The sequence below is a fragment of the Podarcis erhardii genome, assembly GCF_964252035.2.
Source record: "Podarcis erhardii genome assembly, chromosome: Z".
NCBI classification, from domain to species: Eukaryota; Metazoa; Chordata; class Lepidosauria; order Squamata; family Lacertidae; genus Podarcis; species Podarcis erhardii.
This window is the reverse complement of record NC_138504.1, coordinates 2,371,899-2,389,737: the sequence shown is the minus strand read 5'-3', so window position 1 is coordinate 2,389,737 and position 17,839 is coordinate 2,371,899. Positions and strand designations below refer to the sequence as shown.

The 17,839-nt window shown below is 45.7% G+C and overlaps 1 protein-coding gene across 3 annotated transcripts in view; it reads left to right on the top strand.

Annotated features, from left to right (window-relative positions):
• DOCK11 (dedicator of cytokinesis 11) overlaps positions 1-17,839 on the top strand; it is a 169,723-nt gene that overhangs the window by 106,870 nt on the left and 45,014 nt on the right. For all 3 annotated transcript variants that reach the window (XM_081846723.1, XM_081846725.1, XM_081846724.1), the window contains exons 23-32: positions 476-565; positions 1,074-1,192; positions 1,561-1,630; positions 1,964-2,089; positions 2,698-2,769; positions 4,416-4,562; positions 6,291-6,374; positions 6,480-6,591; positions 10,027-10,205; positions 15,805-15,921. In XM_081846723.1, coding sequence (XP_081702849.1) covers positions 476-565; positions 1,074-1,192; positions 1,561-1,630; positions 1,964-2,089; positions 2,698-2,769; positions 4,416-4,562; positions 6,291-6,374; positions 6,480-6,591; positions 10,027-10,205; positions 15,805-15,921 — 1,116 coding nt within the window. The remainder of the gene's footprint in view (positions 1-475; positions 566-1,073; positions 1,193-1,560; positions 1,631-1,963; positions 2,090-2,697; positions 2,770-4,415; positions 4,563-6,290; positions 6,375-6,479; positions 6,592-10,026; positions 10,206-15,804; positions 15,922-17,839) is intronic.

The window sequence follows — 17,839 nt, the reverse complement described above, 5'->3', positions numbered from 1 at the left end:
CAGGGGACATTCCCAGTCCTCCCTGGAGATGCCACAGGTGATTAAACCCAGAGGCCTTCTACAGGCAAAGCACATGCTCTACCACTGAACTATGGCCCTTCCTCTGCAGAGGAACACAGGAAGCTCCCTTATACTGAGTCACAAGATTCGCCCATCTAGATCTGTGCCATCCACACTGGCTGGCAGTGGCTTTTCAGAGTTTCAGGCAGGGGACATTCTCAGCCCTACCTAGAGATGTCACTGGGGATTGAACCCGGTACCTTTGGCATGCAAGGCGGATGCTCTACTACTGAGCCACGGCCCTTCCCTTGGGCAATTGCCACTTTGAGGTGGCATGGGGGATGCCACTGTGTGCCCCGTAGGCTCTGTCAAGAACCATCTGCCATGTCTGAAGGTTGCTGGTCTTGGGTGAAAATCAGTGGGATGAATAAGGCACAAGAGAAGGCTGTGAACTGAGCTTCTCTGTTCCTTTCAGGATCTCCACCTCCATAAATTCTTCCAGTATTGCCAGATGATTCAAGCAGGTGCCAAAGAAGTCCCAGGAGAACTTGTTAAATATCTCAAGGTGAGCTGGAACGGTTCCTCTGGCCCGTCCATGAGCACCCAACACTAACGGGGTCCCCCTCCTGCAGAATGTGGATGTGCGCTTCAATCTGGGTTCTAGCTTATCGTTGATTTTAATTATTTTTGAATTTTTTTAATAGTCCAGTTCTTTTTTCCTGGCAGTTTCATTTTTTTTCCATATACCGCTTTGTGGTTTGTTTGTTTGTTTGCTTGCTTGCTTGCTTGTTCACTGTCAAGTGGTACATAACTTTTGTGAAATAAAAATAAAGTATCTATTTTATTATATTCATTTGCCCAGGCTTTTCCTGGCCCCTTATTACTGTACTCTGCCACTGCTGAATTTCTGTTTTTATCTGTTTTCATAATACTAGTTTTACTGGTTTATTAATGTTGTGAACCTGTGTGTATGACACTGGCTTTCATGTTGTGTCTTTGTATACTGCCTAGAGGATTTAAAATACAAATTTTACAATTTACAAATGCTTTTAAAATAAACGTGTGTGTTTCAGTGCCTACATGCCATGGATATCCAAGTGATGATACAGTTTCTGCCTGTGGTCCTTACACAACTCTTTAGAGTCCTCACCACCCGGACACAAGAGGAAGAAATTGCTGTCAACTGTACCATGTAAGTTTTTGGTGATAGTATACTGTTTGTCATAGATCAGTGAAGCCATAATCCCAAGCTTTGAGAAACCCACATTGTTAGAGTCTGCAGCAGAGTCAATGGGGGGGCTTGCTGCCTTTCACGTCTCCCTTGAATGCAACCCCATGGATTGGCAACTGATGGGGACATTTTTGTGGTGGGGGTGGGAGGAGCCAAAAAGGCATCTTGGCTGATGGAGGTGGTCTTGCTGCCTCACCTCTCCCCCAGGAGAGAACTTGGGAGTGTACTTACCCAATAAGTAGGTGGAGCTGCTTTTCCACAAGGAACATGCAGAAGCGGCCCTCCTTCGCAGATCCTGTCTCACATTCAAACTTGCTGTTCTTCCTCAGGGTTCTCCTCCATATTGTGTCCAGATGCCATGAGGAAGGCCTTGACCATTACTTGAGGGCTTTCATAAAGGTAAGTGCTGGCTGCGGTTCTTAGGTTCTTATAAGAGGATTAAAGAAATTTGTGGAGGAGAGCACCATCAATGACTGCTCTCTGCCTCCACAGTTGGGAGCAGTAGTGCTTCTGAATGGCAGTTTCTGGAAGACACAGGAGCAGAGAGGGCTCTTGTGCTCAAGTTCTGCTTTTGGGTTTCCCATTGGGGCATCTGGGTGGTCACTGTGAGAATAGGATGCTGGACTGGTTGGAATGCAGTCCATTCTTAGGTCTGTGTGTTCTGCCCCATCACCCTCTCCTTTGTGACTGGGGAGCCCTCTCTGATGATGTGTGACACACACTCTTTTTCAGTATTGCTTTCGGCCCGAGAAGCCTGTTGTGCCTCACTCAAAGACTACACACGAAATCTTGGCTGTCGCGATGGCAACAATTTTGAAGCAGTCGGCAGATTTCTTGGCCATCAATAAGATGCTGAAGGTGAGACAAGACAAGGCAGGATTTTATTTGCACCCACTCAGTGGAAGCTGGTTCATTAATGTGAATGGGGCATTGCCCCACTAACCTCAGCCTGAGGGGGCACTGGCTGTTAGCTCCCTCTCCCTTAGTGTTGCCACTGTAGAACTCTGCAGAGCAGAGGCAGTTTTACGGTGGCGCAACTGGTGTGGTCACACTGCAGGCGTGCCAAAACATTGCTATAGAAGGGAGCATGAGAGGTGGGAGAGCACTGAATTTTGGCATTGCACAGGGCTCTGCTGAGATTTGAGAGCTCAAAGGCCGCCAAGGTGCAGAGAGGAAGTGGAGGAGGAGAATGGCAAAATCAGAATGGGTTAGCTCTGCTTTTCACTGGCTTTGGCGCCACCTACTGTTGGCCTCCCTGCCTTCCACCTTGCCAGCTCCAATGGGCACATCCTGCCCGTGTAACAGCTAAGGCCAGTCTGGCCAAGGGTGCTGGGCTTGATCATGAAAGATGCATCCCAGCACTCATTGTGTGGCCATTGCCAATCCAGATTCTTCCAGGCTGAGAATCACTGTGATTTGCTCTTGCTTAGTGAATGTATCTCTGTGTTTCTCCTGGTTTATTCCAGTATTCGTGGTTTTTCTTTGAAGCTCTGGCCAAGTCAATGGCTATGTACCTCCTGGATGAGAACAAGATTAAGGTAAAGACAAAAGCAGCCGCTTCAGGGCTAGCAGGAGGTGCTCAGCAAACGTAGTGCAATTATGCTTCCTCTGGCTCCACATCACAAATCTTCCTCCCAACATAAATGACAACTAGAAATATTGGGGAGAGGTGCGACTTTAGTTTCATTATTTTTAGGGCTGCAGCATCTCATCTTTAAATCAGGTAGATTAATCAGTTAATGCTTTGGATCAACTAGAAAGGTGTCTCCCACTTGATAGATATAGATAGATAGATGATAGATAGATAGATAGATAGATAGATAGATAGATAGATAGATAGATAGATAGATAGTGTTGTGACGTGGGGTTTGTGATTTCAGCTCTCGACATAATATGCTGGAGACAGTTCTCTAGTAACACTTCTAGAGAGCAACAAGACTGAGACCTGAGGAGGGGAGAGCTACATTTATAGGGACAGGGAACTAGCTAGAAAGGATACATTTTGGAGGGAACAATATCAGGCAATCACAGTCCTGCCTTTTGGAGGAAACCAATAAGACAGAGGATCCAAATACAGCAGCTTAAATGAACCAATAGTAGCTGTACCCTCTGGAACCAAAAGGCAGTTACTTTACCCTAATGCAAATACAGACAGTAATAATACAGATATAAAATCCTTTGACTCAATACACAACAGATAGATAGATAGATAGATAGATAGATAGATAGATAGATAGATAGATATAAATACAGATATATATAAAACCAAGTATATTTAAATGGAAGTCATTCTGTGGGAAGTGTCATGCACACTGAGTCAGATCATGGCTCCATCTTGCTCAGTATTGCCCACACTGACTGGCAGCCGTACCTGAAGAGGAAGGAGGTTGAGCCTGGAACCCTCTGTATGCAAAGCAGTTACTCTAATGCCTTCTAAGGCAAAAGCTGCTAAGACGTATCCCTGCAGCATTGAAGGAAGGATTCTTACTGCTTCAGGACTACTGTTTTAACCTATATGCCAGAGCTGAGCAACCCGTTGCCCTTCAGATGTTGCTGGACTCCAGTCCCATTAGCCCCTACCAGCATCTCCAGTGGTTAGGGATAATCAGAACGGCAGTCCAGCAATATCCTGAGGGCCACAGGCTCCTCACCCTGCCTTACAAAAATTGATTTGGTCCACTTTATTGACGGGTACAGCTCATGGTTATTATATTTGTTCAGGATTGCCCCAATATTACACCATGGTAAAAAGGAGGGGAGTACTAATTAAAATTTCAATATATTTTACAAACAAACTTAAAAACAAAGCAGCCTGGGAAAACCAAAAACACAAAAGAACCAATTTTGAAAAAGTGGATACTATTGGTGAGAGTCAGTAGTGGTGTATTGGTTAGAGCATTGGGCTGGGACCTGGGAGACCAGGGGTCAAATCCCTAACTCAGACATTAAGTTAATTGGCTGACCTTGGGCCAATCACTCGCTCCCAACCTAACCTACCTCACAGGGCTGTTGTGAGGAAGAAATGGGGAGGAGGAGAACTGTGTATGCTGCCTTGAGCTCTTTGGAGGAAAGGGGGGGGGGATAAATGCAGTAGGTAATGCATCTTATCCTGCAAATGATAAAATGGTGCTCCCAGCCTTTCCCCAATCTTTTCCTTGTTCACATTCACATTGTGCCGCTTCAGCTCCCCAGGGTCCAGCGGTTCCCAGAGTCCTACAACCATGCCTTGCACTCTCTGCTCCTCGCCATCATCCCTCACGTGAACATTCGCTACAGTGAGATTACAGAGGAGTCCAGAAATGTCAATTTCAGCTTGGCCAACTTCCTGAAGGTTGGTAGTTTCTTTTGCTCTTTCTGTCCCCCTCAAATCCATACACACACACACACACACACTATGAAAACAAGAACTAAGAATAACATATTTGACCATGTCTGAGGTGCAATCAAATCTGGAATACTGTGTTCAACTTTTGGGCATCCCTGCTCATAAAAAAGAAAATGGTTGTAGCAGACTAAATTCTACTCAAGTGAAGACTCATTGAAATTAATCAGCCTAAGTTAGTTATGGTCATTAGTTTCAATGGGTCTGCAGTAATTATTGTTGGATACGAACCAGAAATTTTTGAATTGGAAAAGGTGCAGAAAAAGGGCAACCCAAACTGATGAAAGGGTTCAAACAGGTTCCTTATGGAGAGAAACTCTACGCCTTGGGGGTTTTAGTTTGTGGGGAGCAATTCATGAAGGAGTCAGGGATCAGCTTTGCCCAGGCTTGGAATCTGGGGTCTTTTTAGAGGAGGAGCCGAGGGAGCAGGACCACGTAACAGAGGCCCACAACACCAGCAACCCCTGAGTAGTCGTCAGAAGGACCCCCATTCCAGCAACTGGTCTCTGCACCAGTTCCCTGGGTCCTTGGCTTGCTGTTGAGCACCACACCCACCCACCCACCCACCCACTCACTCCAGGGACTCGAGAGAGACTGTGTGCCAAGCAGGGTCTTCAGGGCATGCAAAACTAGCCTCACATGAGTCTAGTTGGAAGGAGAGGAAGCACATGTAATAACCTCCTGAGCCCAGCTGAAGGCCCAGGAAGGGGTGGATCCTCTAGATCTCACATATCTGAATGGAATAACTGCTGAAGCAATAGCTCGTTTAGAGTTCCACAGTGTAGCCTTTCCTTAATAGCCAGGGTATGTGTGACAGATGTGTATTAAATTATGGCCAGGGCTGTAGCAAGGGGGTGGTGAGGTGGACCCCCGCCAGGGGTTCAGGCAATGCGGGGGGGGGCGGCCAAAATTGGCTAAAAATATCTCCATATCGATTATTGATTATTGCCTCATAAGAAAGTTTTTAAATGGGTGAATTGAGTGGGTGCGGGGGGGGGGTGTTGGAGGAGAGGCAGAAAGAAGAGCCAATTTGTCTGTGGCTGGGGGGCGCAGTCTGGACGGTTCTGCCAGGGGTGCAAGATCGCCTAGCGATGGCTCTGATTATGGACATTGCTGGACCTGCAGATAGGGTGAAAATTTCCTCTCTCATTATACTAGAACTCGAGTCATGCAGCAACACTTAATGTTGAGTGTGGGGGTGGTCAGGGCAGGCAGAAGAAAGCAACTGTGTGTTGCTTTGCAAAACATTTGCAAAGGATACTGAGAAGCTGCATAGGACGACAATATGATAAAGGGTCTGGAAGCCAAGCCTTATGAAGAATTTTTAAGGGAGTTGGGGATGTTTAGCTTGGTGAAGAAAAGACAGAGAGGCAATAGGATAGCCATCTTCCCAACCACTTCCAAAGGTGGTCCTGTAGGGCAGGAAAAGCCAGGGCCCCTGCTTCCTCTGTCCTTGAAGGGTGCAGGTAAAGGGCCTATGGGCAGCTAGTAGATTCGCCTGTTTGAATCTAGCAGCTCATTATCCTCACTCCCAAGATTTAAGCCCCGCAGATAGAAGTTCCAAGATGCTCCAGGGAGCTTTTTTCAGGGTGTGCTGTGAAATAGGTTGGAAGCCATTTTCCTGAAGACTGTGACAGAGCACATTCTTTTCTTTTCTTTTCTTTTTATCTTCTGCAGCGATGCTTGACATTCATGGACCGGGGATTTATTTTCAACTTGATCAATGACTACATTTCTGGATTCAGCCCCAAAGACCCAAAGGTAACATGGCCAGACTTGTGGAGGCAAGAAGATGATTAGTGTCACAGATTAGTGTGCATTAATACTATGTTTGTGGTTTTTGTTTTTTTCCTCCTCCACATCTAGCTGTTGCTGGAATACAAGTTTGAATTCCTGCAGACAATCTGTAACCACGAGCACTACATTCCATTAAATTTGCCAATGACCTTTGCCAAACCGAAACTTCAGAGAGGCCAAGGTAAGTCCTCAGCTGAGTGGCTTAAAAGGCTGATATTTAGTTATTATTGATCCATCATAACTTTTGTGCATTCTGCAACTCCTAAGCACTCAGGGAGGGGGCAGACATCATTTTAACACTTCCATCACAGGAAGGCTTCAAACACTAAAAATAATACTGTGGTTCTTTAAAAGACTAACACAATTATTACAGCATGAGCATCTGTGGGCTACAGTCCTCTTCGTCAAAAGCAAAGCATGGAATTAACTCCAAAACACAGTCTTACTAACCCTAATACCAACTAACCTTTTGAAACCCACTAAAACCCTTTGCCGCACCTCACATTCCTAAAGAGTTTAGAATGTATAGACACTTGCACACTCAACTCATTTGCAAAAGTTTCCTTCATTGCAATGTACAGAAACATGGTCCTCAGTGCATCAGAAGCGGTCCAGTCATGCTGGCCACATGACCCGGAAAGCTGTCTGGAGAAATGCCAGGTCCCTCGGCCTGAAAAGCGAGATGAGTGCCACAACCCCACAGTCGCCTTTGACGGGCTTAACCATCCAGGGGTCCTTTACCTTTACAGAAACACAAGGCATTGCCTGCCTGTTTTTCACCAGAAAGCTCTGAGGCACCTGAACTGATCCACAGGCCTGTAGATCTCATTTTGAGGTTGCTTCTTCAAGGTCCTTTGGGATTCAGCTTACTTCAAAAACCTCCTGTGTCCGTTTGTGTCGCACGGTATATGTACCGTGTTAATTGAAAACTGACTATATATATTATTGATTCCTTTTTGTTTCCCTTTTACACATTAATTAGATTTCTTTTCCATGGTTCTGGAATGGTTCACTTCAGTAGGTACGTCTGGGGTAGGGCTGGGTTTGGGAGATCCCTGCTGGGAAGCTTCATGACAAATCAACTGCAACTTCAAATCAGCTGGTACATTCTGTACCCAGTAAATTTTTTGACAAACACTGCCATGCAGCCAATGCTTCTTAAACTGATCAGCTTGTTTTTCGCACCCAATGCATTTCAGTTAAAAGCATGCAGGATTGATTCTTAAGCCAACTAACTCAGTTTCTGACAACTGCTTTCTGCTTTTGCTGAATCCGAGATAATGCTGAGCTGGCCCATCTGGGGCAGCAAGCTTCCCCTCTCTTTAAACGGCACCCTGTAGAGCTTCAGGATTTCAGGGTTATGAGGGTGCATATCTAGGTCACTGTCGGGTGACTCTTAACAAAAGCACAGAACGGATAGCAACATTAACTTTTCGTGGACTAACTTCTGTGTTCCAAAAGAGTTGCCATAAACATCCAAACTGCTCATGGATCACCATGCAACTTTTATCCTTGACCTCAGGCCTTGGCCATAGAGGTTGGATTAGACACAGGGTTGTATGCTCCAGTTCGCTCTTGCTCAGGAGATAATGATTAATAATAATAATAATTTATTTATTTGTTTATTTATTTAGTAAATTATTTATTTAGTAAATTATTTATTTAATAAATTAATAAATTATTTAATTAATTATTTATACCCTGCCCACTCTGGGTGGCTTCTAACAAAAGATTAAAAATACATTAAAACATCAGTCATTAAAAACTTCCCTGAACAGGGCTGCCTTCAGATGACTTCTAAATGTCATATAGTTGTTTATTTCTTTGACATATGATGGGAGGGCATTCCACAGGGCGGGCGCCACTACCGAGAAGTATTCAGGAAGAAGGAATGGACTGAACGTAGGCCAAGCCATCAAATAGAGTGCACATTTTTCAACCCATTAAGGACAATATAATTGCTGCTGGTGGTTGTGGGAGGGTTTGTACCCCACTACTAGAGCATGTGCTTTGCATCTAGAACAGGGGTCAGCAACCTTTTCCAGCTGTGGGCTGGTCCATCGTCCCTCAGACCATGTGGTGGGCCACACTATATTTGGGGGGGCGGGCGTATGAATGAATTCCTATGCCCCACAAATAACCCAGAGATGCATTTTAAATAAAAACACACATTCCACTCATGTAAAAACACGTGGATTCCTGGACCATCCGTGGGCCGGACTGAGAAGGCGATTGGGCCGCATCCGGCCCACGGGCCTTAGGTTGCCTACCCCTAATCTAGAAGGTCCCAGGTTCAGTCCCCAGCATTAAAGGGAGCAACTTGCAGAGGTTTGAGGGAAACCCTGCACCAAACCCTAGAGAGAAAATAACGAGCTAGGTGCACTTAGCATAAGGCAGATTCAACATGACGGGGAAGGACATTGTCTCAGTAGTGGTGTTTCTGGCACTGGAAGTCAGGTTCCGAGGTCTTGCGAGGCACCAGAAGTTGCACTGGGGGCCCTGCAGTGTGGGTGCTGAGCACCTACAAAAAAGTTTTGGCAGGTGCTTGGACCCCCAGGGCCCACTATAGTTTGGCACACGTGCACACGCACATAATGATTCACAGTATATTGCCAGGTCAAGTACTGTGAAACCAATATTGTAATATGGACTTCAAACTGGTTTTGGACAGTATATCGTCCAGCCCTAATCATTGCCACCAGGCACAAATAAACCTGAGCAGTAGAGAAATAAAACTAAAAGAGGAAAGCTAGGATAAACATATGTTCTTAAGAGGCTCTTAATGGTTATTAATGTTGCTGCTTTTCTAATGGCCCAAGGGAGGGCATTCCTGATGCCGGCTGCTCTCTTCAAGAAGGCCGGCTTCCAGATAATTCACTGAAATCCACTTGTCATGAAACAACTAGTAGGATCTCCTCAGATGATCTTCAAGACCTCCCACAGGAGGCAGGGATGTCATTAAAAGGGAATTAGACAATTCATGGAAGACAAGGCTATTGATGGTTAATAGCCATGATGTCTATGCTCTGCCTCCACACTGGGAGGCAATGATGCTTCTGAAGACCAGTTGCTGGAAACCACAGAAGCTGTTCTTGTGCTCGAATCCTTTTTGCAGGTTTTCCCACTGGGGCACCTGGTTGGCCACTATGAGAACACGGTTGTTGTTAATTACTATTTACTTACTTACTTACCTACTGCCCTTCAACTCAAGCTCCCAGGGCGGATTACAACATTTGACCACTGTGAGAATAGGATGCTGGACTTGATGGGTTATTATCCTGATTGAGCAGGCTCTTCTTAATTTTTTAAGTTCTCATGTTCCTACCATGCCAACTCATGATGCTGTCTCCATCACCCACTCACCTTCACTTGACTTGCTAACTTCCTAGGCCCCTTCATCTTTCCTTGGGCCTTTCTGCCTGTCATAACGAGATCCGCACAAACTAGCCAACAACAGCCAGAGTCCCTCCTGCTTGCCTTATTCCCCTGTGTGACCCACATGGCAGCTCAGCCCGTTGCCTTGAGAGGCTGCATTGCCATCGCTGCCACCCATGCCCTTAATGCACTGCAGTCACAAAAAGTGAAACATGGCCCTTGTTTTTCATTTCCACGGCAGATGCAAACCTTGAATACAGCTTGTCTGATGAATATTGCCGCCACCACTACTTAGTGGGCTTGCTCCTGAGGGAGACGTCTATGGCTCTGCATGACAACTACGACATCAGATCCATGGCCATCAGCATCTTGAAGAGCCTTCTGATAAAACATGCTTTTGACAACAGATACCAGCATAAGGTATAGTGATATTGAGTGATGGTGTATTCCAGTGGTGGGAAAACTCAGGCCCTCAAGGCTTCTCTCTCCAGCCCTCAAAACTCTCTCCAGGCTACACTCCTCACTGGTGCTGCTTCTCATGCTCCTTGAGTGTTTTTGCCAGGCTGGGAAGTGTCCATGGGCTACGATTATGTCTCTTGCTTGCCTGAATGAAGGGGTGTGTGAGCGTGTGTGTTTAGAAACTAGCCACTGGCACAAAGGAAACATTTGCCTCTGTGGCTGTGCCCACTTTGGCTTTTGGTTTCTGCCCACTCCTAGCATGTGGCCCTTGGAAGGTTTCCAGGAAGGGAATGTGATCCTAGGGCCAAAAAAGGATCCCCATGCCTGGTGAAGCCAGCTCTATTTTGTCCGCTGCAGAAGCTGCCTCTGAACCCATTTTAGTGCATAACCAGGTTCTTGGTCGCATTTGTGTGAAGGGAAGAGGAAAGGAGGAGTTTTCTTGGGAGGCAGAGACCTGTCCTGGCTTCCACTATCAGGCATCATATCCACTTTCCCTGCCTCTAGGTCAGGGGTCAGCAAGGTTTACCTTGTCTGGGCCAGTTCATTGCAGCAGAGATCCCTCTGTGGGCCAGATCACGCACATGCGTGATTTCTGACATCTGCATCCACGCAGATGTGATTTCCGACGCCGCGGAAGTGAGTCCCTGCACCGCACTTCGCCAGTTTAGCACAGCGCACGGGGACTTGCTGAGTGGGCAACTTGGTTCAGGGGTGGCTCATGGGCCGGTTAAATGACCCCCGGCCAACGGGCCTTAGGTTGCCGACCCCTGCTCTAGGTGTCCCAGGTTCCATCGCTGGGGAAAAACAAGGTCTGATGGAGGCCGCCTGTCACCAGAGCATAACTCCTGTACTCAAAAGTTACCACTAGCTACCAGGCCAGGCTTAAGGTTCTTTTATTAATTTACAAGTCCTTGACAGTCTGGGTCCAGGATGCTTCAAGGACTGCTTGATTCATAATATCCCTGCCTGAGGCTTTTGGGGGAGTCACTGTTAATGGTCCCCCATGGCTCAGATGCCCAGTTGAGCAGTCAGTCCCTGGTGAAAATGGACTTGGGGTCAGCACTGAATTAAAGTTTGTCCCCAACTGCAACCCTGACTGAAAATCAGCTCTACTCAGGAACTCCCAGGCAGTTTTGGGGTAGCACAACCAGTGTGGTTGGGCTGGGTGCCCCCCTACAGGGGTGTAAGAGACTGGTGGGCACTGAATTTTAGCATCACACAGAGTGCCACTGAAATTTGAGAGCCCAAAGTCAACCCTTGCTTATTTCTTTACAAAGTGGGGCATGTGGTCAGCCCTGAATTTAAATTCAGCACCAAGTGGGGTCCTACTTTTGGCAGGAATTTTCAGTTCAACCACAACTGCAAAAAAAAAAAAAAAATCCTTCCTTTGCAGTCCCAGCTTAAATTCAGGGCAGGTCTGCAAAGGAAAAACAGATTTCTCTTTTGAAGTTTGAATCACCTGATGTTATGCAGTATGAGGTGATCAGTGCTGCCCCCCTGCCCGCTTGATGGTGCTAAGCCAGGAGAAGCCTCTTTACAATCCTTGTGGAATTGACTAGAGTTGTCAAGCGTGCTCAAATTGCCCACTTGATTGCACTCCCAGATATGAACTTCTTATTGTTTCATAAGGCTCTTGGGCTTATGTTTTCTCTCTAGACAGGACCCAGCAGCTTTCATTGCAAGTGCTGACAGTGTCACTTTCAGCTTTTCCAGTCCTCACCAGCTGGGGCTTCACCCACTGGTAGCCCATGTTGCTGGCAAATGTGGGACCAGGCATAGGACTGGCTTCCCACACTGAGTCCCAGGAAGGCATGGTAGTGGTAGGAAATTTCCAGGGAATGGGGGAAACCTTGGGGGTGGGGAATCACACTTCCCATGCTAGCAATGTGTTAGGGTTGAAAATCTTTCAGGCGCTGCTGTCTGTTCTGTAGAGAAAGCCGACCATGGCAAACTACCCAAGATGGTCTTTGCAAGAAGATTTGCAGCCTTGAGTATCTGGGGAGCTTAACCCCTTCCTACTCTAGAGTCCAGGGGTATCTAGAGCTGCTTCTTGACCACTTGGAGCATGTTTATCTTCTCCCTGGTTCCAGCTTCAGAAGCAATGGCTGCCAGGACTGTCCATCATCAAACCCTCAGTCGCTGCTGTCATGATTTCCCTTGAGGGCTGTCTGGCTTCCTCCAGTTCTGCACGTACCAAATTCAGTGTCCTGCATAGAAATTGGACTCGTGGGAAACCTTTTTCTGGTTTCCTTTTAGAAGTTGGGCTCATGGGAACCTGCTTTTATTTTCCTTCAAGAAAAAAGCTTATTCCCAGGTCTTGCAGTTGCAGAGTTAGTATTGGAAAATGCAAACACCCCCAAAGCGGTTTTTTCTTTCTTTCTTTCTTTCTCTTTCTTTCTTTCTTTCTTTACATACATTTTTGTATTGAGTTTCCACTTAAGAACACAGTTTCCCTAATAAAAGGTAATTCAGTGTTCTCACTAATATATTCATCTTTATACACAATTTCCCCTAATTATGCATTTTTGTAAACTCTGCTTGATTGGGAAACCACATTGAGAAATTCAAATAAGTGCAAATTCTGTTTTTTTCTTTTTAAATAATATTTATTACTTTTAAAACTTACAAAAAAGAAAAAGAAGAAAGAAGACAAAAGAAAAGAAAAAACAACAAAAAAAACAAAAAAGAGAAAAACAATACAATACAATATATAAACTATACAAAACACAACTTTAACACATTAAACTAACACAATAAACTAAACTAAACAATACAAAAACAATTTAAAAGCATACATCATACCTTTTCCATATTCTATCTTTCATTCCCTTGTTTCATCGACCTCCTCTCACCTCCCTTTTTGTATTCCACTTCTATTAGTTGTCTCAGCAATTCCTTTCCCTCTTTCTCTATTTTCTGTCATATAAATGTCTTAACATATTTTTAATCTTATTTTCCATTAAAACTAATATACTTATTTAAGCTTAACTCCTTAAAACATTTCCACTAAGGCCATAAAATTTCATTTCAACATTTTTCTATCACTCATTAATTTTACAATATTTCTATATATAAACTTTAAATTTTCCAATCTTCTTCCACCATCTCCTCTCCCCTGTCCCGGACTCTGCTAGTCACTTCCATCAACTCCATACAGTCCATCAACCTGGAGATCTTATGTCCGAGGCTCTTAACTCTTTTCCACGTCCCTTCTGCAGGTCTTCTTCATATTCTTTGATGCTAAAGAGCAGATCTTGGGGAAACTCTGACCTAACGATGCTTTTATTCCTTCTCGACAGGTCAGCCAAATTTCCATAGTTAAAGCTAAGATCCATAAAGTATTTCAGGGCATGTTTCAAGATTCCTCCAAATCCAAAGGCCCCCAGAACTCCAATCTCCTCCTGACCCAAGTCCATGTCCCAAAAGTCAGTTAATCCCTGCATGGAGGGATCTTTCCAACTTTCCTTTTCCAGTCCAGGTCAGGCTCCGATCCTCAAAATCTGACTTTTTCTAGTTTCAATCATAAAAGGCCTCAACTTATAGTCCTCAATTTGCCTCTGTAAGGCTGAGGCTCCCACTTGTATTACTTTAGGTTCAACAACAACAACTTTCTCCTTCTCCTTTTCCACAGTTTGTCCTGCTAAAGTAAATTCCTGTACCAAATCCTGAATAATTTCTGTATTGGTGCTCACTTTTTGTCCCAAATTAATAACTTTTTGTCCCAAGTTATCAATTTTAGTAGTCAAAACATCCGTCTTCTTGTGAAGTTGTTCCAACGAGTAGCTTATCTTACGTAATGCAGTCTCTAAGGCTTCTCCTGTCAACATTCTTAAATGGTCCAAGGTCAATCCCTGATTCTCACAGTTCCACTCTTGTAACAGTTTCAAAAGCTCCCTCTAGAGGGAAACAGTCTCCACTTGTATCAATCCTTTCAAGCACAGTTCAAAAAGTAAAGTTAGTTTCAATTTTCAGTTACTTTTACTCCTTTTTAAACGCAGAAGAGGACAATGGAAACAATATATTTCTCTTATTTAACTAACTGTCAACATACGTTCTCTTCACTGTCAATGAACTCTCCCAAAACGTCAATCTACTGACAGCCCGTTTCTAGGTTCAGAGCAGTGGTAATTTAATTTTTATCACTCTCTCCTGCAGGCTACACAATCCAAAATTTCCCCCCTCTTCTCCTGCTTCCAAGGGGGATTTAATGATTTCAATCGATGGAAGTTTAATCCTTTACATAAGGCTTTCCAAGACCTTAGCTTGCAGCTTCTTTGCTTCAATCTATTTACAAAGGGGAAGGCGGACTTCCTGTTTGAAACCTTCCCGTTTCAGTACCAAATTAAGACGTTTGTAAATCCAATTTTCCGTTCTACTCACGGGTAGTTGTTTGAAGTCAAATTGTCCACAGGAAAAAGTCAGCACTCTCCGGCAACAGCAATGTGGCTTCACTCCGTGAAAAAAGCAATCAATTCGAAGCACCGCGCCACTCACCCCACGTCGCTCCGGATCCCCAAAACTGGGTTTCCCCACGAGCAGGGGAGGCGCAAAGGGTGCCAGCCAAATCCCACATTCACAAGCTTCTCCCGCCTGTGATTTTAGTGGGTCTCCGCCTTCGCCATGGCGGTCAGACCCTGATTCCTACGGAGCAAATTCCTCCCAATCGGAGGAACTCCGCCATTGCCGGAGGCGCCAACCCGGAAGTCCTCAAATAAGTGCAAATTCTGAAGGACAGCCATACTTCAATTTGCATATTGTTTTGAGAAGTGCAGCTTTAGTAGATCTGCCTTTGGATGTGAGCTGAATTGGACGTCTCCCGCATTTCAATTCTCCACCCTACCTTGCTGATACATTTTTTAAAGCCTGCATGTCAGATGACAAGACCCATTGAAACACCAGGCAAAAACAGTCCTGTATAAGCAGCCCTTTGGCTCTCAACTATCTGTGGCCTTTTAGTGTGTGTGATGTTTATGATGTATTTCTTCCTCCCCCACCCCTTGGTTTTAATGTCTCTGTGGTGGGGAGGGGTGTTTTCTGCCTGGTTGTAAGTCGCTTTGGGTTTCGCTGGGCAAGATCATAGAATCAAAGGAATGTGGACCTGGAAAGTACCCCCAAGGGCCATCTAGTCCAACCCCCTTGCAGTGCAAGAATCACAGCTAATGATGGTGAAGGGATAAAATAAATAAATGAATACAACTACAGGTGGAGACACTTCTCCCCAAACCTCCACTCCCAGCAGCCGGGTAGCTTAGTCAGTAGAGCATGAGACTCTTAATCTCAGGGTCCTGGATCCATGCCCCATATTGGACAAAAATATTATTGCATTTGCAAGGATTGGATTAGATGACCCTTGCAGTCCCTTCCAGCTCTCTTATTCTATGATTCTGTGGTCCCACTCCTGTATCTTTAACAGCAACAATGGCATGCAGAAGTTAAACAGGTGAAGCTGCTCATGGCTTGGCTCCATCAATAAAGTGACTAACAAATGTTATAAATAAATAAAACAAGGAAATATACGTCACAGCTAGCTTGGCCCTTAGTTATCGTTTCTCTCTTGCAGAACCAGCAGGCCAAAATAGCTCTGCTGTACTTGCCCTTGGCTGGACTTCTTCTGGAGAACATCCAGCGGCTGGCCGGCCGGGACACCCTCTACTCTGGCAGCACCATGTCAAATTCTGTGAGTAATTTTGTAGTAAAAATGACTTGCATTTCCCTCAAGCTAATGGAGAATGTCTGTTTTTAGCTCTGTTTACAAAGAGTACAGTTGCTTTGTAAAGGTTCATGAGAAGACAAGTGGTGAACATGCTTTCCTGCAAGAACCTCCTTGAATGACCTTCCCCTCTAGAGGTTGCACATCCATGGTGGGAGTGCTCGTGGGTCTGGCGGGGCTGCAGCCACCCTTCATGCTCCTGCTGAGTGCAAAGTTCTGCAAGTTATTTCTAAGTGCATCTGGGGGTCTCTTTGAGTCTCATCTGGGGGTCTCATTACAGAAGGGCTAGGGTTCAGTGGCTTTGCTGGCAGAAGGTCCCAGGCTGGCATTTCCCAAGCAGGGCTGGTGTTTGTCCCCTGCCTGAAACCCAGGAGAGCCACTGCCAGTCAGCGTAGACCAATGGTCTGACTCAGTGCTAGGCTGTGTTATCAGGGTTCCCACTGGCAAGGAGGTGTCTAGAAACCCCGTTCAGACCTTTCCTATTCAACATGGAAGGTCAGAGGGTGGAGCGGTTGTAGCCGACGTTCCTGGGGATAGTGGAGGAGTGGCAGTTGCATGTGACTCTTGCCCCTGTACTCATGTGGCCCTTCTGTCTTCAGGCACAACTTCTGAACAGGGCTTGAGAGCCAAGCAAATGTCATCCAGAGCAGCGTGAGCAAGAAACTGGGCTCAGAGTGGAGCTATTACACTAACAACAGCTGTGTTATTCAGAATTGCCTGGGGCTATGCACTCCAGCTCTGCCAATTTACAAGAGAAATAGAAGCAGCCCAAAAAGCTCTTGGGTTAAAAGTTGTAGTTGTTGTCAAAACAACATAGGAAGAGTTCACTTTATCATCTTCCAGCACCAGCAATGTGGGAAGTGTGCACATTACCGTATTTTTCGCACCATAACACTCACTTTTTTCCGCCTAGAAAGTAATGGGAAATGTCTGTGCGTGTTATGGAGCGAATGCCTACGGATGGCGGGGGGATCTGCTGCAGTCAGCAGAGGATCCATGGTTCCCCTTCCTTCCCTCCTCCGTGGCTCGCTTTGAAACAGCAAAGCGGGAGAAGAGCCGCTGAGTGGGGAGGAGAGAGGGACAGAGAGCCTGCTTCTGCAAAGGAGCAAAGCGGGAGAGGAGAGGAGCCGCTTACACGAGTCCGGAGCTGTTTTTTTCAGTGAGCCAGGGAGGAGGGAGAGAACAGCTCGCTAAATAGCAGCAAATTTTTTCGCAAGCAGGCTCTCTGTCCCTTCTCCTCCCCACTCAGCTGGCTAAATAGTAGCAAAGTTTTTCAGCGAGCCGGGAGGAGGGAGCTGTTTTTTTCAGCGAGCTGGGGAGGAGGGAGAGAATAGCTCGCTAAATAGCAGCAAATTTTTTCGCAAGCAGGCTCTCTGTCCCTTCTCCTCCCCACTCAGCGGGCTAAATAGCAGCAAAGTTTTTCAGCGAGCTGGGGAAGAGGGAGAGAAGCAGAGCCTTTAAAGGAGCAAAGCGGAAGAGGAGAGGAGCCTTCTCTTATACCCCTCTTCTGCATTATTAACAGCATCCTTCTCCACCCACCCCACGCGTGCACCTTGTCCCTTGAGTGCTTTTCCTTCCCTCCCCACTTAAAACGTGGTTACAAAGCACGGATCCACATGGATCCTCAGGATTTTTGCACTGGGTCACCCCAAATTCACCATCAGATCACATAGCATGTCCATGGCTACAGCTTGCACCAAAAAAATCACACACCCACTGTTGCCTGGGGCCGCAGTGGTGCAAAAACGTGGTTACAAAGCACGTATCCACATGGATCCTCAAGATTTTTGCATTGGGCTACCCCAAATTCACCGTCAGATCACATGTCTGTGGCCACAGCATGAACCACAAAAATCATACATCCACTGTTTCGTTTAGAATATTT